Source organism: Xenopus laevis, chromosome 4L (genome assembly GCF_017654675.1).
Source record: "Xenopus laevis strain J_2021 chromosome 4L, Xenopus_laevis_v10.1, whole genome shotgun sequence".
Lineage (NCBI taxonomy): Eukaryota > Metazoa > Chordata > Amphibia > Anura > Pipidae > Xenopus > Xenopus laevis.
Window position 1 is genome coordinate 127,088,505 of NC_054377.1, and position 25,867 is coordinate 127,114,371.

Genomic DNA, 25,867 nt, shown 5'->3' on the forward strand with positions numbered 1-25,867 from the left:
GCCACCAACTCACCAATTAAAGGGTGAAGACACACAGAGCTGGACACGTATGAAATCTACATTCTTATTCTAAATTGAAAAATTGTAGAGCAGGCATTCGAATGAGCAATCTTCCACCAGGCCCAAAATAAGTAAAAAATGTCTTTATTGTGTCATTATTACAGCCTTACACGTTTCGTGTTCACAACACTTAGTCATAGGCTCTAGCCTGCTGAAAGATTGCTCATTGGAGTGCCTGCTCTACAATTTTTCAGTTTTCCCTTTGCTGAGGGCTCAGGGCGGTGCACGTGGGCCTCTCCCTTTGGTGAGTTATGATGATATTAAGGACTACCTGCATTTGTAAAATTCATAATTCTAAATTATCCACTTCCTTTGAGAGCAATACGAAAATAAACGACAACTTTAAACTTACTAAAATTGTACTAAATCAATGTTGTTTACTATTTTTTTTCAGCTCCGTTCCCCCCTCCGGAAACAAAAAGCACAGTCCGATTTGACAAATACGGGGATGGAATTGGTCGCTACAACATCTTCAATTTCCAGAACACCGGTGGTCGTTACCATTATCAGAAGGTTGGGTATTGGGCCGAGGAGCTGACACTTAATACCAGTCTAATTCCATGGGCTAAAAATGCGGTGCCCGTGTCCCAGTGCAGTGACCCCTGTAAGAAGAATGAGGTGAAGAGCATGCAGCCAGGAGATGTGTGCTGCTGGATCTGCATAGCTTGCCAGCCGTACGAGTTCCTCTTAGATGAGTTTACCTGTAAGGACTGCGGCTTAGGATATTGGCCCAGTCTGGATCTAACTGGCTGCTATGAGCTTCCACAGGAGTACATCCGCTGGGGTGATGCTTGGGCTGTAGGCCCAGTTTGCCTTTCCTGCCTAGGACTTCTTTCTACCCTCTTTGCAATTGGGGTGTTTGTACAAAACAACAACACGCCCATTGTAAAAGCTTCAGGGCGTGAACTTTGTTATATCTTATTGTGTGGGGTACTTCTTTGCTATGCCATGACATTTATCTTTATTTCCAAACCCTCCACCTCTGTCTGCACCCTTCGTCGACTTGGACTGGGCACCTCTTTTGCCATCTGTTACTCTGCCCTCCTCACCAAGACCAATCGAATAGCTCGCATCTTCAGTGGAGCACGAGATGGTGTCCAGCGGCCTCGCTTTATCAGCCCAGCCTCACAAGTGGGCATCTGCCTGGTGCTTATCTCCTGCCAGCTGCTGGTGGTAGTCATCTGGTTGCTCGTTGAGCCTCCAGGAACCCGGAAGGACACCACTCCCGATAAACGATACATTGTGACTCTGAAATGCAATAGTGGTGATGGGAGCATGTTGATATCCTTGTCTTACAACGTACTGCTTGTTTTGCTCTGCACCCTCTATGCATTTAAGACACGCAAATGTCCAGAGAACTTCAACGAAGCCAAGTTCATTGGCTTTACTATGTATACCACGTGCATTATCTGGCTGGCATTCCTCCCTATCTACTATGTGACCTCCAGTGACTACCGGGTGAGACACATAACTACACAACTTTGTACACTGCTCTTCATATAATCCACTTGTGCCACCATGCTTATTTTTACATAAGCCACCATCAAGGCATACACCATTTACACGACCATAGTATAACTATCATAGCACCTACTAATATCCAGCTAACATTGTATTATACCTCTTAGCAACATCTGATGCCCCTTGATCTTCTCCATGTCTAGCTCTCACACATTTCTTGTATCCAACAGGTTCAGACCACCACTCTCTGTGTTTCGGTCAGTCTGAGTGGCTCGGTGGTACTCGGCTGTCTCTTCACTCCAAAACTCCACATCATTATATTCCAGCCACAGAAAAACGTCACCAGTCACCGCATTGCCACCAACCGATTCAGTGCCACGGGGCCGGGAGGGACTCACGGTGAGTGAAACAAAGGAGGAGCTAATAGTACAACTTCATACAAGGTATAGTGAAATTGCCCTGACCTTTCCAGGATCTTCTAAGAGGAGGTACTGTTACCCAAAACAAACAGACACAAAGCATTATTTATTCCTATTGCACTTGACCAAAAAATGATTTGCTGATTGGTTGCACAAGAGACCAATGAGCAATTGAGGGACATTGTTTGCCCCTCATATATCCAGGGCAGGTGTGATGTGATGAATCAAGTGTCTTTTTACCCTTCCACATACTTTTATGGGACCAGTAACATAGAGCAACAAGGTTATCACACTGATCAAGAAGGTTCACTTGTAATATAACTGCTGTTTTAGAGCCACCTGTTCTAAGAAACTTTTCAACTGATCTTCATTTTTTATTTTTGTTTTAGAACTATTAGCCTACCTGCAACTGAAAAAGCAATGTGGTTGTCGGGGTCACTGACCCCAGCAGGCGTGGCATCATGTCAAGGGGGCATATACAGCATATACTATAATGAGTGTATACTTACCCCTTCATACAATTCACCCTCTTGTGTACGTGCCCTTTACATATCACTGCAGATCAAAAACCATGTTGAAACAGTGCATACTAATTTAGGGGATTTTTTTTAACATTCCGGAGTGATTTGTCAAGGATATAATATGTAGTCATAACAGTGAAACATTTTGTTACATCATTAAGGCTATTTTTAGTCATTAGTGCGTTAATTGATGAGTAGTGGAAGTGGGAAGAGTTTTAGAGTGTGATAAAAAAATTAAAGTCAGTTTTAGCCTTTCTTAGGTAAAACTGAGTCGCCAGGCAACCAGATCAACATCGCTTTTTATATAGGAACTAGAGGTGAACTGCTTGTTCCTATGTATCATTTTTTTAAGGTGCCCAGAATGCATGTGGAGAACCAGCTGTGGCCATATTATATTTATAAGCTATTTATTATAATGCACTGACATTTTGTCTAGCTGTATAAGTAGGGCATAAATATATAATGTGAGGTCCCTATAAATGTCAGAGTGGGAGTTAAATGGCCATTCAGTTAAAGAGACCAAAAACGCAAGGCCAGAGTAAGACTCAGCTCATGTTCTCGTACATGTTCTCCTTTTTGTTACTAATTAACGCACTAGAATTCATTTAGCAATGGTTCAGGCACAAGTGCTGGATTGCTAAGGGGCATAAATTGAACTGCTTAAGGGGTGGCCATCTGCCACACGACTCCTTACCCCGGGCATTACCGCATGTAAAATGATGTGAAAAATCTTTGCGTTCCATTTAAGGAGCAGAAAAAAATTTGCATCAGGGGAAGGTGCACAGGGCAAAAACACAGTAAATGAGGCCTATAGTTTGTTAATATAAGAGAGGGGGGCCGATGTTACAGCTCTCCTATAATATTCTCATAACTATAAAGTCAGACTAAGACCAGTCTAAGCTATTTGCCAATGCCGGCCTCAAGCAGGATATCATGAAAATGGGTTTACATTCTCTTCTAGAAGATAAACGGTGTCTTATAGGTCTTCAAACCTATTTAGATGGCCCTATCCCTTTTTTTCTGAACAGGAATGGTGGTGGGTATTTTGAGAGATACAAATTTTGACCCACTCGTACTTGGCCGGAATGGCCAACTAACGACAAGTTTCTCAGACAATATAGTTGAGAGAACAACATTGTTTCCTTGTTAACTAAAGTCATGCAAACTAAACCTCAAGCCTGTGGGAAAACACATCTTTTCCTGACTTGTTTCCTATTAGTATAAGGTGTTGCTCTTGGTGGAATGCTGCCAATGAAGTAGGCTTGTTAACATACATAGTTTGAGGAATGTTCAATTTGCTGACCCAGCTGGATGTACAGTTTAAAAGGTATAAGGTTCTTCACAAAACCACGCAGGCTTCCCCAAGATACCTCAGATGTACATTTTTGGGACAAGCTATTAATACTACTACCCTTAGGGCTAGCCACTTCAATATTGTTTTTGGTTCCCTGGACATTCCATCTGTTTTTCCTCTTTCTTATTTAGCTCAATAACTCTGAAGAAGATCAGGGATAATCAAGTCCAAGTATCAGCAATGATCCTATTTAGGTTAAGGAGACCTCTGCTTTCCCAATTCAAATTAAAGGACACAGAAAACCCATGGTTTCTACAAACAAACTCTCACTACCTGAGGTCCTTTCAGATATCACATGCTTGCCTTAAAGTGATCGCAAACCAGTTGTTTTGTGAGCAACATGTTAATCTCCAACCCCTTGGCTGTTGCTTCCAGCGGCCTCAAAGCTGGTGTTGTTTTTTGAATTCCAGGCTTGGAGGCAAGTTTGGTTGCATAAAAACTTATTTTGCACCAGCCAGGAACATTTTTTATGCTTGTGTTCCCCAACTTTTTTTTACATCTGAATGTGGCTCGCAGGTACAAAAAAAGATTGAGGTTAAAAGAGAAGGAAAAGTATCTTGCACTTGGGGGTGCCAAATGTTAGACACCCCCAAGAGATTGTATTTACTTATGTGAAACCCCAGGCTGGTATCTCCTTTCAGCAGAAAACTGCACCAGCCCGGGTTATTCCAGTGAGCACCACTGAGCACTTCTCTTCTTTCGCTTTCTTCGCACGGCTGCTCATGCGCGGTTGAACGAAAAGCCGAACTTTAACTAAAAACTTAGCTATTTCGTTCAACTTTGCATGCGTTTGCCCCGGGAAATTTGGAGCAAGAAGAGGATCACTTTGTGGTGCTCACTGGTATAACCCTGGGCCGGTGCAGTTTTCTGCTGATAGGAGCACCAGCCCGGGGTTTCAGGTAAGTCAATACAATCACTTGGAGGTGCCTAACATTTGGCACCCCCAAGTGCACGAAGCCTTTCCTTCTCCTCTGATTGGGCAAGGCGAATTAGATTGAAGACAGAACTTGCCCCTCGCCTAGGCATACTTAAATGGTTGTTTGGTCTCTAATTGTAGGGACATGTTTTCTACCCAAGGTGGAGATTTTAATTCTGTACATTCCAGACCGGTGGGTCATTTCAAAAACCTCATTTCTAATTTTTCTTTTCAGGGAGGGGTTCTTCTAATGAGCACTTTGATCGGTCAACTAACTCCCTTGAGCAGCAAAGGCCTGAACGTAAGATTAAAGAAAAAGCTATCAGCCCTATTTGTCTTTATGTATCATTCAAGAATGAAAATGCACAGTCCCGAGCCAGCCAAAAGACCCCATGGGACAGACTATACTCATGGATGAATGATTTATTACCCCATTATTAACATGTATTTATATTTATACAGTGGCAACATATTCCCTAAGGCTGTACAGTAGAAGGTTGCTTACATCAAATATACAATTACTCACAAATACTGACTAATACAGGCGCTATAGAGGGCCCTGCTCATTAGAGCCTACCCCATCCTGTTTCTTTCACTCTATTTTGTTTCTAACAGACATCTCAGCACGTCAGTGAAATACATATTATTTTTAAGTCCTTATAGTACCTAAGGGGTTGCCCGAAGCCTTGCAGACAAAGGTTGGGGGAGGGAATTGATTTCTAATTAACTGTGCGACTATCTAACGAGGGGGGGGGGCGCTACATTCATGTGACCCACTGCTCTCGCAATAACCTGGAAAGGAAACATTTATTTTTGCAGCAATCTTGCCACAGCTTTATTTTTTTTGTCTTGTTTCTCCTTCCAATATATTTAACATTTATGTTTAACCCATTCCTCCTAAAGAAATACATTTGTTCTTGATAGTGTTTTCTATGCACCTTCTGTGCCCACCAACCTAGCAGTAGCAACAGACTTGAAACTTTTTCCAGAAAACTTGAGTTCTTCTCAAATTACTTTTGCAGTATACAGAAATGTAAAAGAGGGAGCTACTGAGCTGATGGCCTGGTATTAGCAGTCTAGAATTGCTAATATCTTAGAGACTACCCAAAATAGAAATACATGTAAATTGAAAGCATTGAATACGTCTGCATTTATTTTCTGGTTTTAATTACCTGTTAAACAGACATCATTTATAACGTCATCAATTTACTTAGGCTCATTTGTGGTTTCCTGTCCAGTGGTATAGTAAAAGGAATGATGTGCCTTTGTAGCACAGAAATAAAATGAAACCAGTAGATTTCATGAAACTACAACCCTGATAAAGGGACGATGATGGTGGGTGCACTTTCAGTTGCAACAGAGAAGCCCACCATACCTTACACATAGTTGCAATCTGCAGCAGCTTTACTCTTTTCTTACTTTTCTGTTCCACCGATCTCATGCTCAGCTACTAATAATGAAAACAAATTAATATTTAGCATTTCTGCATAAAGAGCATTCTGTTGCTGACCTCCTATCCCCCCTTCCCTGGTAGATGCATCTCTCACCCCAGGGGACTGTTTTAATAGGTTGATTTAAATTCACATCCGTACAGAAGCTTCTAGCTTCCAATTTACTCCATATTCACACTAACAATGTGCTGAGACTCTAATTATGATTCAACTTTCAAAAATGTTCCTACAGGAAATACTAATATATGTGCATTTATTAGGCTCTATGTTGGTATTGCATAATGTTCGGCTTCTTCATATAAAACTTTACAATTTGTATGTTTGCAGGTTCCGCTGTACAGTATGTCCCAACTGTCTGTAATGGGCGTGAGGTGGTGGATTCAACGACTTCCTCCCTGTGATGCAATCAGTACAAAGGGGGTGACATGTGATGCGTACCGATGTCATCAGTGCAGGAGGGAGCTCCTCTCTAGAAGCATTACAGCAAGGACAGGGTCATCTACTGTCACAGTGAGAGTGAGCATTCTGTCTGTACCAAGGACCTTGAAAGGACAGGTCAGGTGGGCCTGAAACCCAGCACTGGATATTTTCCTGTATGAAACTGGATGTGATCACATAGTGGATTGTGGGTGTTTTCTTCGCAAGTGTGGATTATGGGAAGTTTCAAAACCAGGACACCATATAAGCAATTTATGGGAAGCCTGTTTTTGTTCTGCAGAGGTCTGAGCAAGCCAAGAATACAATGGGTGTAACTGCAGCCTTGTACATTATGGCTGCTGCAAGCCTTGAAGTTCTGAGCTAGCCTTCCCATTGGTTGTATGGTGTTGTAGGAATCATATTCAGTTTGCGTGGTAAAGCTGCTAACGATGTTCTGTAAATAAAATATCTGTTTGTAGATTGAGCAGTCCCAATACTAAATGAAAGAAAGCCAGACTATACAAACTCAAAAACCCCAAAGGCCGTGCCGAGTTCAAAATACTACACAGTTTTATAAAATACGAGAACAATCAGGGTGCAACAGGGTCAACAAAATATGTCTGTATGGGGGCGGGGAGCATGGGATCAAGAGCCAAGCACAAGAGTCCTCTTAAAGGGAATTATGTACAGCGCATTCTTGGCCTCCTTCTTCCTCCACCAACGCCCAAGCCTGCAATGAAGAGCAGAATGGAAAAACAGTGTAAATAATAAAATACATTAAAAAAAATTGAAGAAAAAACAAGATGTCTGTACTAAATGTGTTTACCTGTGCTCCTGGCCGACACCAGCAACTAGGAAATTTGCAGAGGAGGAAAACTGCAGGCTGTTTACAAACCCAACCTGAGATGACATGGGGAAGGATGTTAGACATGAGACCAAGATGATCATAATTTCTCACACATAAGTTACCAGGGCAACATGCACAGGAGAGTGCAGTTTTACTCACCACGGGTACAGTGAAGAGAGGGCTCAGGCTGCGGAATCCTTCCCCACAGCGCCAAACATGTACAAATCCATCATGAGAACCTGGGGAAAGAGACGTATACATTTATATGTTCTACATCAGCGGAATATGTGACCCCCTCCACTTCATCATGATGCTCTAAGCTGTTCATAACCACCCCACTGCACTGCACATAACTACTGGAGTTGAGGTCTGGGAGCTGGAGAGCAGTGGAATCTAGTGTTAAAAGATGAAGTGAGCAACAGTGCACAAAGAACAAAGCCTGCAACAACAGCGTGCAAAAGAATGGAGCTGGATGATTGGATGTGCCCCTACAGGCTGTGGGAAAGTCATCTGGTCACAATATCATTCGGCATTCTTCACCAAAATGAATAGCACACAATATGAAACTTATCTTGCACAACGATTATTTCATGTTGAATCCAAATAATATCGTAAAACAGCACTCACACTGTCTTACTTATATGTTTGGAGTCATTATTGAGCCCCCCAAGCCACAAGGCTGGGGCACAGTGTTATAAAGATTTAATTGCATCTATTCCTGTTCATGTATTAATTAATTACAAGCTGGCCACATGATTCTGGGGCACAGTGTTATAAAGATTTAATTGCATCTATTCCTATTCATGTATTGATTGATTACAAGCTGGCCACATGATTCTCCCCAGGCGGGACATAAATCTCATACCTGAAGCTACAACATCACTGTTAAGAGCAGCTGCAATGGAGGTGATCCAGTAGGGCTGCTCCAGTCCAGCCTCCCCGTAGCTCCCGTGAGCACACTTCATCTGCGTCAGTGGTTTTTTCTTGCCCACTGTCCAGAGAGCCAAAGAACTGCAAAACAACATTTGACTATGAATAGATTTGAAGAGGCAAGTAAAATGGAGTTTTTGGGTTACCGTGTGCCACTACACAAATCACAATAGGTTTGGATTTGCCTGTCCTGGTATTGATTTGACTGGTAGCCAGGTAGGACTATGAAAGTTAAATTGCTTTCTCCTGGTTTCCTTTACGCAGTACTGTTAGTGCTCATGCCAGTCACTTCTATAAGCGCAACTCATGCATCTTTCTCCTTACGCTTAATACCTCGTCTCTTTATACACAGGGGTCTGGGGAAAGCACTTTAGTTGGCCAGGAATCCCTTTCTGCATTGTGCATTGTGCTGGACTATACAAATTTTCATTTGAAAGTCTCTTTCAAGCCAGCTTCCTTGATTAAATATTTTCATCTTAGACAAGTAGAAGCACACTTTATAGGCAAAAGGAGGTGGACTGGCATTGGCCACGACCATCACTGCAGGCATATGTGCTTCTATATCATACAATTATGCTCTCGACAATTCTGTGCTTCCTGCTTTGTGGCAACAGTTTGGGTGAAGCCTTTCCAGTTTCAGCACAATAATCCGTGCACAAAGCAAGGTCTGTACAGAATGGGTTTTCTGAGATGGGAGTGGAAGAACTTGATTGGGATGCCCTGACCTCAACCCAACTGAACACCTATGGAATGAACTGAAATGCCAACTGTAAACCAGGCTTGAACCCCAACATCAGTGCCCAACGTCTTGTGTATCAATTGAAACAAATCCCACCAACAATATTCCAACATCTAGTGGAAAGCCTACCTAGAAGAGTATAGGCCCCCTTGGTTTTGGAATGAGATGCTGGACATCGAGGTGCCCATATATTTCTGCCCATAGTGTATCATTGAGATTATTCACAGAAACAACTAGTGGAATTGCAAACATTTGACATATAACAATAAAGCTTGTCAGCTGTTCAAGTCAGTGCCTTGGAAAGGTCCCGCAGGCATAAAGGAACGGGTGAAAGCTCCAATTAATTGATAATGAAATATATATTATTGATTTTAAAGGAAAATATTTGAACCAAATATATGTAAAATTAAGTTCTCTTCTGAGATCTTTTACAATACACTTTTTTTCTAGTCTGCAAGCTATTACCAATTAGAATATACTGAATTTAAAACAGCACCGCCTGCTGTTGGTTTTGGCAGACTGGACACAGTTGGTAGAAAATTAAGTCCGCGAGAAAAGGAAAGTCTTGTGATGTTGCTCTGCCGAAAGCTGATAAGAGAGATGCACATTGCAATTTTAAATTAGTTGGTTTCAAGGTTTACATTTCCCTTAAAGCACTTTCCCCACCCAAAGAGAATCCAGACTGCAACGTTTCAATGTAGCAAGACTGTATAGTATTTATATCTCTGGCTTGATGTACCCCGCAAGACCCTGCTTTATCGGACAGCAAGAGACCATGAAGTGGGGTAAAGAAAAGAAAGACAATTCAGAAATGTAAGAAAGACAATTCAGAAATGTAAAAAAGCAATTGTAATGTAAAAGCTCATCACTGTATTAAAGAACCTGTCTGCAGGAACTAGTGGTGTTTTATATTTCAACTTGTGAGGTCTCTAGGGGACTCACATTACAAATGAAGCAAAGCACTGAGCAGAAATCGTATGTGGTGTAAGTATTAAGTATAGATTAAGCGCAGACTCGGATCTTTCGGCAGGTGCATGGTGGGTAATATAACAAAAGTACTAAGGTGTGTGCCCAGAAAGAAATAAAGAAAAATCACATAAGAGGGGTGCTCACCCATCATCTGCTCCCGTCACGATATGTTCCTCATTTATGAGCCGCACACAGTCAATAGAACCTCTGGGAAAGGAAAAGTTGAATTAAATGAAGCCTGGGAGTCATCCATGTTTCCCTTAATAAAACATAAAAGCACAGCCAAGCTTTTCTTTTGCTAAAGGGAGAACTTAAAGAGATTCTATGAGGTGCTCCTCAATTCCTGGGCGATACCAGTTCCTTTACCGGTTTAATTCCATCATGCAATATGTTACAAGTGGTTGGAACCTGTTTGACATATGGGCAGATATTTGGAAAAAGTGATCCCTACAGGTGATTCATGTCTGTGCCAAAACACTGCTAAAATGTTTGTTTAAATAAAAGGGAATGAAACCACACAAGTCTTTTGTGTCTTTGTGCCGACATATACAGGATCAAATAAAGTAATAAACATTTTAACTGCTGGTGAACTGGAAATCTAAACCGCCGGTGAGCATGGCAGGGTTCCTTTACACGACAGCTTTGGCCACTGTTTCATGAAAGGACACGATGGTGCCGAAGGAACAGGTTTTCACGTGAGAATTTCAAGGAGCATTTCTTTATTAGGCATTCCTATCAGGTTCTGCTAATGACCCTAGAGAGGCACAAGGAGACTTCTTCTCCTATAGGAATTAATGCTAAACAGGCACATCATGCCATGAAAGGTTAAATTTTTAAGACCTGGAGGTTAAACAGAAGATTCGATGGAACTCATGCAAAATACAGAAATGACTGCCTTGGTTGTATGCTTATACACTTAAATAATTTTCCAAAGCATGCTAATAAGTAAAAAGGTTAAGTTTATTACATCAATGTATTAAAAAACATTAGAAAATCCCCTTATAGCGCCTAACACGTTTCATGCTTACCTAGCACTTAGTCATAGGCAAAATCTTGCCTATGACTAAGTGCTAGGTAAGCATGAAACGCGTTAGGCGCTATGAGGGGATTTTCTAATGTTATTTTAATAAATTGATGTAATAAACAAATAATTTTCCAAAGCATGCTAATAAGTAAAAAGGTTAAGTGAATATGGTTGTACCTCTGTTTGGTCACTAGAGGTCTCCTGCATGCTTAATATTGATGTTTATTCGTCTCTACTCCCAAGTTGATCAATATAAGTTTTGGTTGTATGCTTGACTGAATCTAAATTGCAATACAGGTATGGGATCCATTATCCGGAAACCGGTTATCTGGAAAGCTCCAAATTACAGAAAGGCCATCTCCCATAGACTCCATTTTATCCAAATAATCGAAATGTTTAAACAGTAGCTTGTACTTGATCCCAACTAAGACTAAGATATAATTAATCCTTATTGGAAGCAAAAACCAGTCTATTGGGTTTATTTAATGTATATATTATTTTCTAGTAGACTAAAGGCATGAAGATCCAAATTACGGAAAGATTATCTGGAAAACAACAGGTCCCGAGCATTCTGGATAACAGGTCCCATACCTGTACTAATACTATAGTGCTAACCAACAACAACAGTAAAGTATATAGGACTTTATATTACCATTACAGACTCTAATAGAACTCCCCCAAGGTGTGTAGTAATATACCTGCAGTACTGATACAGTTGAGGTACTTAGAACAGAAACAGATTGTTTATTTGCTAAACTTGGTTGAAGGTCGGCATTTCTTTTATTTCTTTTAAAACAATTATCCATAGTTCAAGCTCAACCTCCTTTAGTTTCGTAAAAGTAATTCATCATCAATCAGAATATAAAGTTTTGCCATCGTTTGACAGCTTTAGCATTGGCCAGCAACTCCTTACAGCACAGCACCCCTATGGGCTTTATTCATTTGCCCTGACATATTATCCTTAAATGGTGCAGACAGAGTTTATGGGAGTTCGTCTCCATCTCACAAAAGAGATTCTTCAAAATAAAAACAATTAGGAAAGCTCCCTTGCTCATTAGTACTCCTAAAAAAAAAAAAAAAAAAGATGTGGTGCCTTAAAGGGGTGATTCGCCTTTAAGTAAACTTTTTGTGTTATAGAATAGCCAATTCTAAACAACTTTTCAATTGGTCTTCATTTATTTTTGCTATAGTTTTAAAGCATTTGCCTTCTTCTGACTCTTTCCAAGATTCAAATGGGGTCACTGACCCCATGTAAAAAACAAATACAGGTATAGGATCCCTTATCCGGAAACCTGATATCCAGAAAGCTCCGAATTACGGAACGGCTGTCTCCCATAGACTCCATTTTATCCAAATAATCCAAATTTTTTAAAAATGATTTCCTTTTTCTCTGTAATAATAAAACAGTACCTTATACTTGATCCCAACTAAGATATAATTAATCCTTATTGGAAGCAAAACCAGCCTATTGAGTTTATTTCATGTTTACAATATTATTTTAGTAGATTTAAGGCATGAAGACCCAAATTACAGAAAGATCTGTTATCCAGAAAACCCCAGGTCCTGAGCATTCTGGACCCAGGTCCCATACCTGTACTCTGTAAAAAAATATTATTGCTGCTATTTATTATCCATGTTTCTATTCAGGCCTCTCCTATTCATATTCGTCTCTCATTCAAATCAGTGCATGGTTGCTAGGGTCATTTGGACCCTAGAAACCAGATTGCTGAAATTGCAAATTAGAGAGCTGCTGAATAAAAAGCTAAATAACTTAAAAACCACAAATAATAAAAAATGAAAACCGATTTCAAATTGTCTCAGAATATCACTCTCTTTTTTTAATGATATGACTCCACCTAAAAATAAAATATTATGCAAGTGTGTGTATGCAAATCTATTGTTATTACTACTTTGCAGTACTATTTTTTTTCTATTCAGGCCTCTCCTATTCATATTCCAGTCTCTCGTTCAAATCAATACATGGTTGCTAAGGTAATTTGGACCTTGGCAACCACATTGCTGAAATTGCAAACTGGAGAGCTGCTGAATAAAAAGCTAAATGACTCAAAAACCACAAATAAAAAATTAAAACCAATTGCATTTGGTCTTAGATATGATACTAAAAGTTAACTCAGAAGTAAACAATCTTGACTATTAAACATAAGCTAAAAGCTACTCAGTGCAATGGTGCAGCTTTGGTGGTGCCTAACCACACTGACAAGTGGAGCGTTTACCTTCTTGCTGATCCACCAACCAGTGGGCTTGCATTGGTCTTGCTGTGCGACAAAGACTCTGCCATCAAGCTTGAATCTCTATACAATGAACCAAAATTAATAGTTTGTTTAATTTAAAATAATGGCCAAAAAGCATTTACCGTTTATTGGGTTTATGTGAAGCAATTCCAAATGACCAAGTAGATGGGCAAGAAATATTAAAAAACGTATTGGGAGTACCGGACTCTCTTTCCTGGCATGTTATTTATGACCGCAAAATTATAACATATATTTCAGCTTAACAGCACAATATATTTATAGTTGTAACTGCACAGGGAAGAAAAACAGATCCTTAGGATGGCCATACATGGGCATCTTAAAGCTGCCAATATGGGACCTTTAGCCCAATTCGGCAGCTTATCTGCCCATGTAGGGGGCTTTCCGACGGGTCTTCCAGATCATTGTCAGGCCAGATATCAATCTGGCAGGTTTGAATCGGGGACCACATCGGTTAGTTGATTCAGTCCTCGTCCCGTCGGAGACCATTTCCTTCTTTGTAATACGATTGTTTTGCCCTAGGGCCGAACGATCGGATAACCCAATAATACCCTGTGTTTGTTGAGCATATCAGGTTAAGATCCACTCATTTGGCGACCTTGCCAGGGACAAACATGGCTTTCAACTGCAATACATATACAAATAATGAAAAAAACCATAGAAAAATTGTAATGAATGTCTATTGCATTGCTTAGAATTAAGTTTTCTTTTCCTTAAAAAAATATTTTTTGGGTTGACATTCCCTTTACGTTTCCTGATCAGCTCATTTTGCAAATCAATGCTAGATACAGCCAATATTTCACTATACGTGCTCCAGTTTTTGATGTGAGGGGAGAGTGACATCTCCTGGGCATTAAATAAAATCTCGGAACTAGAGAGAAAGGAAAACTGTGCAAGTGCTTAAGTCTTTGAAACCACCAAATCTTCCTCTAACTGTCCCACCTCACCAAACAAGTGGATCTGTATGACAAGGTTAACTCACTACTATCAATGCTGAGGCAACTTTTGAGCTTGGCATAAACTGATACAAAAGGCCACATCCAAAGTTTTACCAGCACACGAGAAGCTCTAAACCTTGGACAACTGGATCACCCAAGACCTTCCAACCCATACCAACTAACTGTATCAAATATTCGCTATATAGGGCTCACACTAATTTCACAACTCACCAATTGTGTTGCGTTCAATCTCTATACTGTATAGATCAAGGTTTTTATGCAACCTCTCCCCGTATGTTGAATGCCACTTGGAAACCACGTGCCCTTCATTATTTATTCTCTCTCTAGTCTCCTTCATCACTATAGACTCTCGTCCCCATCCTCCTACAACAACCTTCAGACTCTGATGTAGCTTTTACCATAAGCAAGCATGAGTTCTAAAAGTAACAAAAGCTACTGTGGTAGGATGGACAATCACAAGCTAAATAATACTTTTCCCTCAGACGTTTTTTTACCTCCTGAAACCGCGATCTTTGCCGTTGAACCTCCAATGAAAAATCAGGGTAGAGAGAAATTCTGGTGTTCTGGAAAGTGATCTGTTGCATCTTTCTTGCCATCCTAAGTAATGCATCTCTATCCTTAGCGTTTAATAGTCGTGCAATTAAAGCTCTAGGGGGGGCCCCTGGAATAGGAGGACGCATTGGGATCCTATGAGCTCTTTCTATTGTGAAGGCAGAGGAGAGTAGGGACATTTCAAAAGTCTCTCTTATCCAGGATTCTAGGAACTTCTCCGGCTCTGCTCCCTCCACCCTTTCAGGGAAGCCCACAAATCTGATATTATTCCTGCGCAGACGGTTTTCGAGATCATCTGATTTTGCTTGACATATTGTGAGTGCCTGCTGGAGCTCGTTAATCTGTTGTGGGATCGGTGCACAAGTATTTTCCAATGTGTTAATACGGTGCTCAGCTTCTACCGTGCGCTCACGAAGTTTTTGTATGTCCTGCTTAAGAATGGAAAATTCCACTTTGAGCTCTTCCGTTTTGGCAGTAATCAATGTTGTGCAAGTCTCCCTGGTAGCCTTTATCTCCGCAAGCAAATCTGCCAACGTTGGCTCCTGTACTGCAGCAGGGCTATGCGCAGGAGATGAATCTGGGGAGGACAATGTAGACTGGTTGCCACTATCTTTGATATGGCCACTGTCCCGGGCAAATTTCCCCAGTCGCGCGGCCGCCTCTGGCATTTTTTTGAAAGTTTTGCTAGGGCCCATCTTAGGGTAAGGAGGCAGGGCTAGTCAAATAGGTCAGTTGTAGTCAGTAGCTGAGCAATGACTTCTCACCGGAAAGAAATATTGTGCTGGCTGGCGGAACCCAACAGAGATGTGACCCCTCACATAGATACGGTAACCACGCCCCCGGGGGTGCTAGCTGTGATGGATCTCAAGCAGCTTAAAGCTAGCATTAGATAGCGTGGAGTAAATGTAGTCACTGTTGGGATGCAGGTTATTGCTGACGTAATCCGTAATAGGCAGGGCTCAGGTATGCTGGAGTTTGTGAGGACTTCTGGGCACAAACTTGCCCCCCTTCACCTAACCTGGACTATTAGAGCTTTTAATCCGAGTGTGTACTAACACCCCTTCACTCTAATGGAGAGTTAGACGCTTCCCATATAGGCAGTCAGTGGCTTGATCTGCGTGCTTAAAAGGCTGCCAAAGTCATAAAAAAGAGGCCCCCAGGGCTCCAAATCCACTCACCCACTAGTCCAGGTCGCCTGCAGTCTGTGTGCAGCTTTCACAGCGCTTCCAGGCCGTTTTTAATGGGAACCGCGCCGACGTCAGGCCTTGGCTGGGTAACAGGATTACTCGAGGCCGCGGCTTCAACCACGCCACTAGGCCTCAATCGGATCTCCAGCTCTGAGCGCTCCCAGAACTTCGGATTTGCTGGAAAAGGGTAGCAGAGCGTTCCCCAGGCTGTCAGAGCCTATGATGGTATGTGCTGGGTGGTATGAGCTAGGTGGATGTGGTGTGATTCGTGCCGGAGCCCTGGGAGATCCCAAATGTGCGACCGCTCTGCTGCTTAGTTGGCCACGCCCCCCCCAAATAACCAGCTAAATAATACTTAAAGGAAAACTATACCCCCAAAATGAATACTTGAGCAACAGATCATTTATATCAAATTAAGTGGCATATTAAATAATCTTCTCAAACTAGAATACATATATTTAAGTGAATATTGCCGATTTACATCTCTTGCCTTGAACCACCATTTCGTGATGTTCTGTGTGCTGCCTCAGATCAACTGACCAGAAAAACTGCAGCTCTAACTGTAACAGGAAGAAGTGTGGAAGCAAAACACAGAACTCTGTCTGTTAATTGGCTCATGTGACCTAACATGTATGGTTTGTTGGGTTTGTCTGTGTGCACCGTGAATCCTACGATCCCAGGGGGCGGCCCGTATTTTTTAAAATGGCAATTTACTATTTAGGATTACCCAATGGCACATACTACTGGAAAGGTATATTATTATGGTAAAGGTTCATTTACATGAAGCAGGGTTTTACATATGAGCTGTTTTATGCAATAATAGAGACCTACATTGTTTGAGGGTATAGTTTTCCTTTAAGAAAGTTACAAAAGCAAATTAAGATTCAGTTTCTATTGAGCATTTCAAGTTTAGAAATTAGATTGTATTAAAGTTACTAAAGTGATTTCAAATTTGAAATGATATGACCATGTTTATACAGGATCTCTCTGTACCAAAGGAAAGTAAACAGGATAGAAGACAACCTGTAGGATGCTTGCAACGCCTATTGTATTGACTTACAAAACTAAAGCTAGGCAGACCTTGCCCATCCCAGGAGGGTTGTATTTATTTTGGCCACTAAGAGGAACATGAAGGGAAGGCAGCATTGTGCATCCAATCAGTGTATAACCATGTGCTTCAATATAGAATGACTAGAAACCTGGGTGATCAACTAGTTCCCAATAGAAAGAAGGCCGAGTGGATGAACTGCCTCTAATATAATCAAAATATCAACATTTTTAATTAAACAAGGTAAGGTCTGAAATGTTTCACTGCATTCTAGGGTCAATTTATTCACTACTTTGCAGATTGTAAGCACCAATGATCAGGGCCTTCATTGCCTCCTGTATTAGGCAGGATTTGTATGGAATCTGTATGTTTATAACATTCCATATGCTGGCACTTTATAAATGTGATTATAATAATTCATTATTATATCTGTATTATTACATATGAGGTAGACAATTATAATAATTCATTATTAGATCTGTATTATTACATATGAGGTAGACAATTATAATAATTCATTATTAGATCTGTATTATTACATATGAGGTAGACAATTCACCCTCAGGCTAATACTCCTTTAGGCATTCATTCATCTTTAAGGTACAATATTTCAAAGCACTAACAATAACAACCAGGGTTGCGTGATACAGGAGGTGGGGTGAAACGGATACCCACAGAGAGACCAGGGACTAGTTCAAATTGCTTTCAATACTGTGTCTTATGGAATACATGCAACTGTTGCATAAAAGGGAAATCATCCTTTTTTGGGGGCGCAGGATTTTATAGGAGCACCAAGGAGTCCTAACTAATGCGCAATATTACTATATTCCCGCAGAACAAAGTCATTGTGCACAAGATTTGGGTGGCACCAATTAGATTTTGCTATGGAGCCCAATGATCATTATTATGGTCACTGTCTGTAATTTGAATATAAACTGAAGTGAACACTGTTAAGACACACAAGAGACTAAATGAGTCAAACACCTTTGCATCCTCTTTGTTTAGATCTCCAAAGGAAGAGCAGAACACCAGCTTGTTAAAATGAGACTATCCATGAAAAAGGGTTTGGGTACTGCTTCACACTTGCTTATTCCTCAGACACATTTAAAGTTTTTTTTATTTAAATGCGCTGAGTAAGAAAAACTATTCCCTTTATTTTTACAAAAAGAAAATCAAGCCAAGCTTCTTTTTAGTGATAGCCCTACAGAAAGCTCTTTAACTGTACAGACAGCACTAAAAAAATCATAATATGAGATAAATTCTCAAACATTTCTTGCCCATGCATCTCCCGACAGAAATTCTCACTACTCACTCATGGCCGCTGAACACGAGCTGGGTCTCCTCTGCTATCTTCCATATTCTCATGGTTCCATCTCTGCCACCCACAGTGACACAACGCTCCCGACTCAGGCTGTCCAAACCTGTGATGGCATCTTGATGGCCAAAGCTGGAGACAGAAGTGCAATATGATACCATATATTTAAAGGATTACGGTCATCAAATCTATACCCAAATAAGAAATGTGTTATTGACCTGCTGTATTTAACTTTGAGTCTGAACTTTTAATATGAAGAAAACTTTTCCTGTTAAAGGGAAAGGGGAAGCAATTACACGTGAAGGGGGAAGGGTTGCCAATTTGGGCATAAAAATTAGGGATGCACCGAATCCAGGATTCGGTTTGGGATTGGGCTTTTTTCAACAGGATTCGGATTTGCCCAGCCTGGCTGAACCCAAAAAATCATGTGATTTTTCGTCACACAAACAAAGAAGTAAAAAAATGTTTAACTCCACAATGTGCGCAGAGTTCTCTTTCCCCCTTCTTTCCCTAATTTACATTTCCAAATTAGGGTTTGGTATTCAGCCAAATCTTTTACAAACGATTCAGGATTCGGTGCATCCCTTATTAAAATGGTAACCAGTCAGAGGTTCTTTTTTGTGAGCACCATGCTAGTGCCATAGGGATCCCTTGTGCCATAGTAGACTCATACAGTTCAGATGGAAAAATGTACTGCACACATGCAAGTCTAGTCTTTTCCTGGAAAAAGAGTGTAAAATCGAGGCACTCCACTTATATATTCAGAAAAAATGCCATCCAATATTTAACTAGGCTTTCCTTGTCCTTTAAAATTCAAGTAGTAATAAAGACAGGGTTAGATGTCGCAGTGTTGCCTGTCACCATTCAACCCCCTCCCCAAATCTCACAGAAACAGTATATGGCCAACAAATATACAGGAACCACAACAGATGGAGATTAGAGAGAGACAGGGTAGTGATGGGGTTTTCACAACATTATCCAAAAAACAGGTGTATGACTAAATAGTCTTACAGAGACCTATAAATGAGTCCCTTTCACAGATTCACACTGGTGACAGTTGAAAATAGAGCAGGATCATTATATTATTATCTAAACAATTAGCCCCCTCTCCCCCCCCCCCCAAAAATACTCACAGGGTCTCAATGTAAGCATTTTCTGCTACATTCCACACTTTCACTGAGCGGTCTTGTGATGCACTGAATAGCTGGTGGGTTCCCTTCTGAAAGGAGAGCCCCTGCGAAGGAACAGAATGCATGAGAACACCGTAACTGCAAAAGCATTATGTGGAAATTGGGAGGAAAGGCAACACTCACAGACACTGCATCGCGATGTCCCTGGAACTTATGTAGATTCTGACATGTCAGAGGATCCCAGATAAAGATGAGTTTGTTCCTGTCACCAGATGCCTAATAGTTAAATAAGGAGATGAGCATATAACTTGCCAAGCACGACATGCAAAGCCCAGATCATCCAATCCCACTGCACGTACCAGGTACTTCCCATCTGAAGACAAAGCCATGCACAATACATGACTGGTGTGTCCTACATGCGTGTTCTCTGTGCCTTTCCTGCCACCTGGGATCTTGTGAATCTTCTTCCCATCACTTACAGACCCTGAATAGAAGTCAGTTGAGTGAATGGGTGTTGTTGCTGAGGCCTTTGTAATAGGGATGCACCAAATCCAGGATTCGGTTTGGGATTTTGCTTTTTTCAACAAAATTCTGCCAAATTCTTGTGCACATGCAAATTAGGGATGGGAAGGAAAATCACAACTTTTTGTCACAAAACAAGGAAGTAAAAAATGTTTTTTCCACTTTCCATTCCCATCCATAATTTGCATATGCAAATTAGGATTTAGTTAGGGCATTCGGCCAAATCTTTCATGAAGGATTCAGCTGAATCCCAAATAGTGGATTCAGTGTATCCCTACTTTGTACGAATATAGATTCTTTATGGCTGACACAAGCTGCCGCATAACTTACATTTAATGATCGAGCAATCTTTGGAGCCAGAAAACATGTAGCTGTCATCAGGAGAGATCACGAGGCAGGTAATAGGGCCCTGGTGACCACGGAGGATGCGAATCTCTGAAGGTTCTGGAGGGAGCAACTACAATGTCGAGAATGAAGTGCAAGGTTTATATTACAGCCAACTATAATGGGTATAGAATATGGGGAAGGAGAAAGGCAAACAAAGGAATGAAAACTAAAACAGACAAGCAGACCTGGATGCATTATAGTGTCATGGAAAGACAAAGTGAAACAGGAGACACTGGGGTTGCAATAAGAGATGGGCTAAAATAATAGAAGCAGATATGATTGTGGCACTACCTCTTTGGCCAGGGGACGCTGAAGTCTTCCTCGCTGCTCAAGCTACCAAGAGAAAAGATACCATTAAGCCAATGAAACAAATCTCCTATACAAGAACCATATCTGTCAGCTTGCCACAGAACCTACCACATCTTCTTGCAGTCTGTTGGCAATGGCATCCTGATCCTCGTCTTCTTTCTGTTCTTCCTCTGAGGAATATTAATAGTACAAAATGCCACAGGAAACCTCAGCAAAGTGGTACAAATAAAATTTCTCTTAATGTACTCACCTTGCTGCTGCAGTTGTTTTAGATATTCCTTGGCCAGCCGGAGCTTCTTCTCCTGAGCAGTCTCCTCCAAGTCTTCTTCAGCTTGCGGAGGTTTTTTCCGTGTTGGGGCACTACGGGAGAGCGGAAAGGAGTTTGTCAGAGCCAATAAAAAGAAAGATCAGACACTTTAAGCAAAGAGTACAGGTCACTCACATTTCAGTGTCTGAGTCACTTTCGATTTCTTCCCTTAGATGAGTGTTTTTCTTTCTTTTCTGAGATGTAGCTTCGGCATCATTACCCTGAAACAGTACGTAAGTAGTTCCTTACAAAATGAGTATCTAGAATATACACATTTAAGATAATCCCATGCATATTCGCTAGGTTATGACCCACTAAATAATAAACCTCAGCAGATCAAATTAAACCATTCGCTGTGTTTCTGCTCTTGAATAAAGGGACTCTGAAAACTTGGATGTTGTTATGGTCTCTGATTCGATATTGGATACTACTGCCCAACACTTGGGAGTGGGGCACATTAAGAGGAGAGACCTCTATTGACTGGCTACCATCAGGGACCCCGGAAAGCCTTATTAAAGCTTAACTTAAGCACAAATCTGCATGATGACAAGGTAACTGGAGGACATATTTCAGTCCAGTTTATGTGTGATCCTAATAGAAGAGTATTTTACCATGTTAGCTATTGCTATAGCTGCTGCCATGATATATATGAAAGAATAAAGGCGGTTTTATACTACAATTGGGAGTGCTGCCAATTCCTTATATTTGTTCTGAAAAAGCATGTGAAGGTGAACACATGATGTGGCGTGCACCCTTCTGATGAGAAAAGGAATCACTGAGGAGCTAGGCCAACAAAGAAATTGCATGTTAGCTATTGATCAAATCCAGAAAATATAGGAGTAGTTTAATGGATAAGTGGATAAAAGAGTGCAAGCCTTCTGGACTATTAGGTCCCTGCTTTAGGCATGGAATGTACAGAAATTGAAAAATCATGACATTTATACAGTGTAGCACATTAAAAAAATTATATCTGGCCATAAAACTTCTGTCCACACTGTAGGGTATTGAATTGTTGCTCCTTTCTTTGCTGTTGTATTTTGAAGTTGCCCATGAGTATAGTGCCTTGAAGATCACCAATACTAGGGATGCACCGAATCCAGGATTCGGTTCGGGATTCGGCCTTTTACAGCAGGATTCGGCCGAATCCTTCTGTGCAGCCGAACCGAATACGTATCCTAATTTGCATATGCAAATTAGGGGCGGGAGGAAAATCACATGATGTTTTGTCACAAAACAAGGAAGTAAACAATGTTTTCCCCTTTCTATCCCTAATTTGCATATGCAATTTGAGTATTCGGCCAAATCTTTCGCAAAGGATTCGTGGGTTCGGCCGAATCCAAAATTGTGGATTCTGTGCATCCCTAATCAATACTGTGGCTATTACTGCAGAAATGCACTGCTAGAGGGAGATCTGTTTTCCCACATTTAATGTGGGAAAACCACATCAGCGATTGTGTGTAATAGCTTCTGTGGCTCCCAGAGAGAGAGACAGGACCTGCTGGCGGATAGTCTGCAGTAGTTCAAGGAACTCTCAACAATACTTCACTATTGCAGCCTATCCACCAGCAGGTCCTGTTACTATCTGGGAGCCACAGAAGCTATTACACACAATCGCTGGTTAATGCTCTTACCAAATGTGAGTAGGCTTACTTAGATCACAGTCATTTACCTAAGAAGTAACACACTATTGGTACCCCTAAAGTCTTCGAAGTGCGCTTATTTCCTCGCTCAGCATTTTTCTACATAAGGACTAGTGGGTCCTGTAGCTGTACAGAAGGGGATAAGATTGAGATTTTTAAAAGATCAGATCCTGATCTTCTCGGAACGATCGTACGAATATACCATCAACTAAAAAGACCAATTTGCCAGGAAAACAAAGGGGAGCTGCCTGCTTGGCCCTGCAAACGTAGATAGATTGCACTGGGACCGACAAAGATTTTTTGACCTGGCCGATCAATTTCGAAGGATTGGTCGGGCTTCCCTAAAATCGGTCGTTCGGGTCGTTTATGTCTATGGGGACCTTTAGGAAGTGCTTGAAGGTGTCAATCTTTTGGAGCAAACAACTTTTTCAGTAAGAAGTTTTATTTACTGTCGGATGTGGTCTATAAACAGTTTCCGGGTTCGCAAAAGCTATATTAAATTTGCGCAAAGCAAAATTTGTTCGCGCAAAGGCATAATAACTTTTTACATTGCGAATAGTTTTTCCGTTAAGGACTTTTATTACATTCCCCCGCACATCCCTTAAAAAAAACATTTTACACATAACACATCTACAATCTGGATAATTAGTTATTTAATTAAACAGGCTGCTGTTGTTTCTGCCAAGCCAATCAAATTACACTACTTTAGAATGAGGCTTATATGGGTTTAGTTTTAAAGGAGTGGGGGGGGGGCACACAGATAGCCCCACTACTGTTATTAAGGTTCCAAACTGATACCTTTATAAACGGTCTCGTGAATACTTAATGCAGCATTTCCCAGAATAAAGCTACTAGCAATATATGAGTATTATCAGTAAATTATAACTTTAGATATCTATGACTAAAGGCTGAGAGCGCGCAGAAGTGGCCCCGCTTCCACAGCTCATGTCTACTCTCCGACTGGCAAAACAGATGCATGCAGCCCCTCACCTCTGCCCGCCGCCTCCGCGGGGTCACTCCTGATTTCTTTTTGATGAAAAGGCCGGACATGATCAACAGACAGCACCAAACACACGTGTGCGAAAAGTCCACGCTTCTTCCGGTGACGCCCACTTCAATCCTATTGGCTACATCGCGGCGATTCCGACCTTGTAGAACGTTTTCCTTGTCCTGTGCGCTGGTCCTTTCCGCAGGCAATCATTGGGCAATGAAAAAGAGACGTGGAACGCGAGCTGATGACGTTAATTCCCAAAAGGATTCGGAGTTGGAGGCGGAAACTGCCGAGTAGCTTAGTAACTCAGTCGCTAAGCACACTAGTAACTAGGTTACTTTGACAAGTCGCACAGCTATATTTACGCCACTGTTTGTTTATAGAATGCCCTAGCAACTTTTCAGTTGATCTTCACTCTTATTTTTTTTTCTGTTTTTTTTTTTAATTGTCTTTTTCTTCTGCCTCTTTCCAGCTGTCACATGGGGATCATTGACCCTATAAGCCAAAAAACGATAGCGTGTGAGAGGCTACAATTTTATGTCAGTGGCTTTTTATTACTTCTCATTTTATTCATGCCCTCTCTTGGTTGCTAGGGTAAACTGGGCAGGAGTGACTGCTCAACTAAAAGCGCTATCATTAATAAATGTAAAACAAAAAAAAGTTAAAAACGATTTATCTTAAAGGATAAGTAAATCCTAAAAATAAGAGAATGTACAAGTGATAACATGCAAATTCATTATTTTGTTTTTTGTTAAATCCAAGATATTAAAGGAAGCCATGTTCCAATATCTTGCACTGGTGAGCTCTAAAGATATTAAGTTTGGGGGTTCCCAAACTTTTTGCAACGAGGGCCAGATTTGGTGAGGTGTGGGCACATTAGTGAAATGATCTGCCTTTGGTTCATACCTCCCAACTGTCCCTTTTTCGGAGGGACAGTCCCTCTTTTGACAGCTCAGCCTGCAGTCCCTCATTTGTACTGGAAAGTCCCTATTTTCTCTGCACTGAACAGCCAGAAAAAGAAACAAAGTTTCTTTTAATTGGCTTTTAGCAGAGACCACAGAACAGCTAACAGGTGCAAATAAGATACTTTGTAACAATTTTCAGACACAAAAAAACAGTTTAGATAAGGAGAAATATTTTCAGACTTTCGTAACCTGACAAATTTTGTAAAATGAACATGCCTCTCTTTCGGCTTCTTCTTTCTTCACACAGCTTCTTATGCGCATTAGAGTGAAAAGCCGAACTTTACCTAAAAAGTCGACTTTTTCATACTACTGTGCATGCATCGGCCCCGTGAAATTTGAAGAAAGAAGAAGCCGGAAGAGGATCGCTCCGTGGTGCTCGCTGGAATAGCCCAGTGCCAGTGCAGTTTTCTGCTGATAGGAGCACCAGCCCGGGGTTTCAGGTAAGTTAATACAATCACTTAGGGGTGCCTAACATTTGGCACCCCCAAGTGCTAAACGACTTTCCTTCTTTAAAGCTCCCAACGCTAATTGTGGGTCATTGGGTGCTTATGTAGAAACATAGCCTTGCACGTAACGCAGCATCACAGGCAAAGAGCAGTGCAATTTTTTTGTGCTCCATTTGGGGAGTGCAAAGGATTGCTCCTCTAGCCATCAAGTGCGGAAAACTGCAAAATACATGGAGCTGTTTTTTAACATAATAACAGCTACTGAAAGCCATATATATGTCTGGCGATTAAGATAAACAAATACAGGTATGGGGCCTGTTATGCAGAAAGCTATGGACCTGGGGTATTCAGGATAACATCATCCGCAAATGGGTCAGTTCTAAAAAAATATAGCTCACTGGTCATCACTGAGTGCATTTAAATGGCATCCAATCAGCATTACTGCAGTTGGTAGACATTGCCCTTCCAGATGATCTTGTCCCCTGAGTTCAGGTGCCACTAAACTGCAGATTTGTGACATCATCAGCATTTCACACCCGCACTGGTGCTCTATGGTCTTTGCTGTGTAATTCATTGCCATTTCCAACTCCAATGTGAGTGGCCAGGATAGTATCAGTGGGGCCTTGTATTTTACCCCTATTACAGAACAGATAGTAAATACACTACTATAGATGTAATATTCTGCACATTCATGGCTTAAGTTAGAGATCAAAATATACTGGGCATTGCTG

At 41.1% G+C, this 25,867-nt stretch overlaps 2 protein-coding genes across 4 annotated transcripts in view; one reads left to right on the forward strand and one right to left on the reverse strand.

The window, feature by feature from the left end:
* grm2.L (glutamate receptor, metabotropic 2 L homeolog) overlaps positions 1-7,081 on the forward strand; it is a 32,301-nt gene extending 25,220 nt beyond the window's left edge. For all 3 annotated transcript variants that reach the window (XM_041590782.1, XM_041590781.1, XM_041590783.1), the window contains exons 5-8: positions 455-1,518; positions 1,752-1,920; positions 4,967-5,032; positions 6,510-7,081. In XM_041590782.1, coding sequence (XP_041446716.1) covers positions 455-1,518; positions 1,752-1,920; positions 4,967-5,032; positions 6,510-6,583 — 1,373 coding nt within the window. In that variant the 3' untranslated portion in view covers positions 6,584-7,081. The remainder of the gene's footprint in view (positions 1-454; positions 1,519-1,751; positions 1,921-4,966; positions 5,033-6,509) is intronic.
* Positions 7,082-7,146: 65 nt separating this feature from the next.
* rrp9.L (to ribosomal RNA processing 9, U3 small nucleolar RNA binding protein L homeolog) lies at positions 7,147-23,907 on the reverse strand. The gene is made up of 16 exons (XM_018258989.2): positions 23,725-23,907; positions 21,230-21,315; positions 21,038-21,147; positions 20,896-20,957; positions 20,770-20,811; positions 20,422-20,548; positions 19,929-20,053; positions 19,753-19,845; positions 19,573-19,673; positions 18,437-18,571; positions 13,343-13,420; positions 10,229-10,291; positions 8,312-8,457; positions 7,606-7,685; positions 7,426-7,499; positions 7,147-7,329 (listed from the first exon to the last, which is right to left on the reverse strand). Exons 1-16 carry the CDS (start codon positions 23,782-23,784, stop codon positions 7,245-7,247), a joined length of 1,467 nt encoding a protein of 488 aa, XP_018114478.1. The 5' UTR covers positions 23,785-23,907; the 3' UTR covers positions 7,147-7,244.
* Between the last annotated feature and the right edge of the window lie 1,960 nt (positions 23,908-25,867).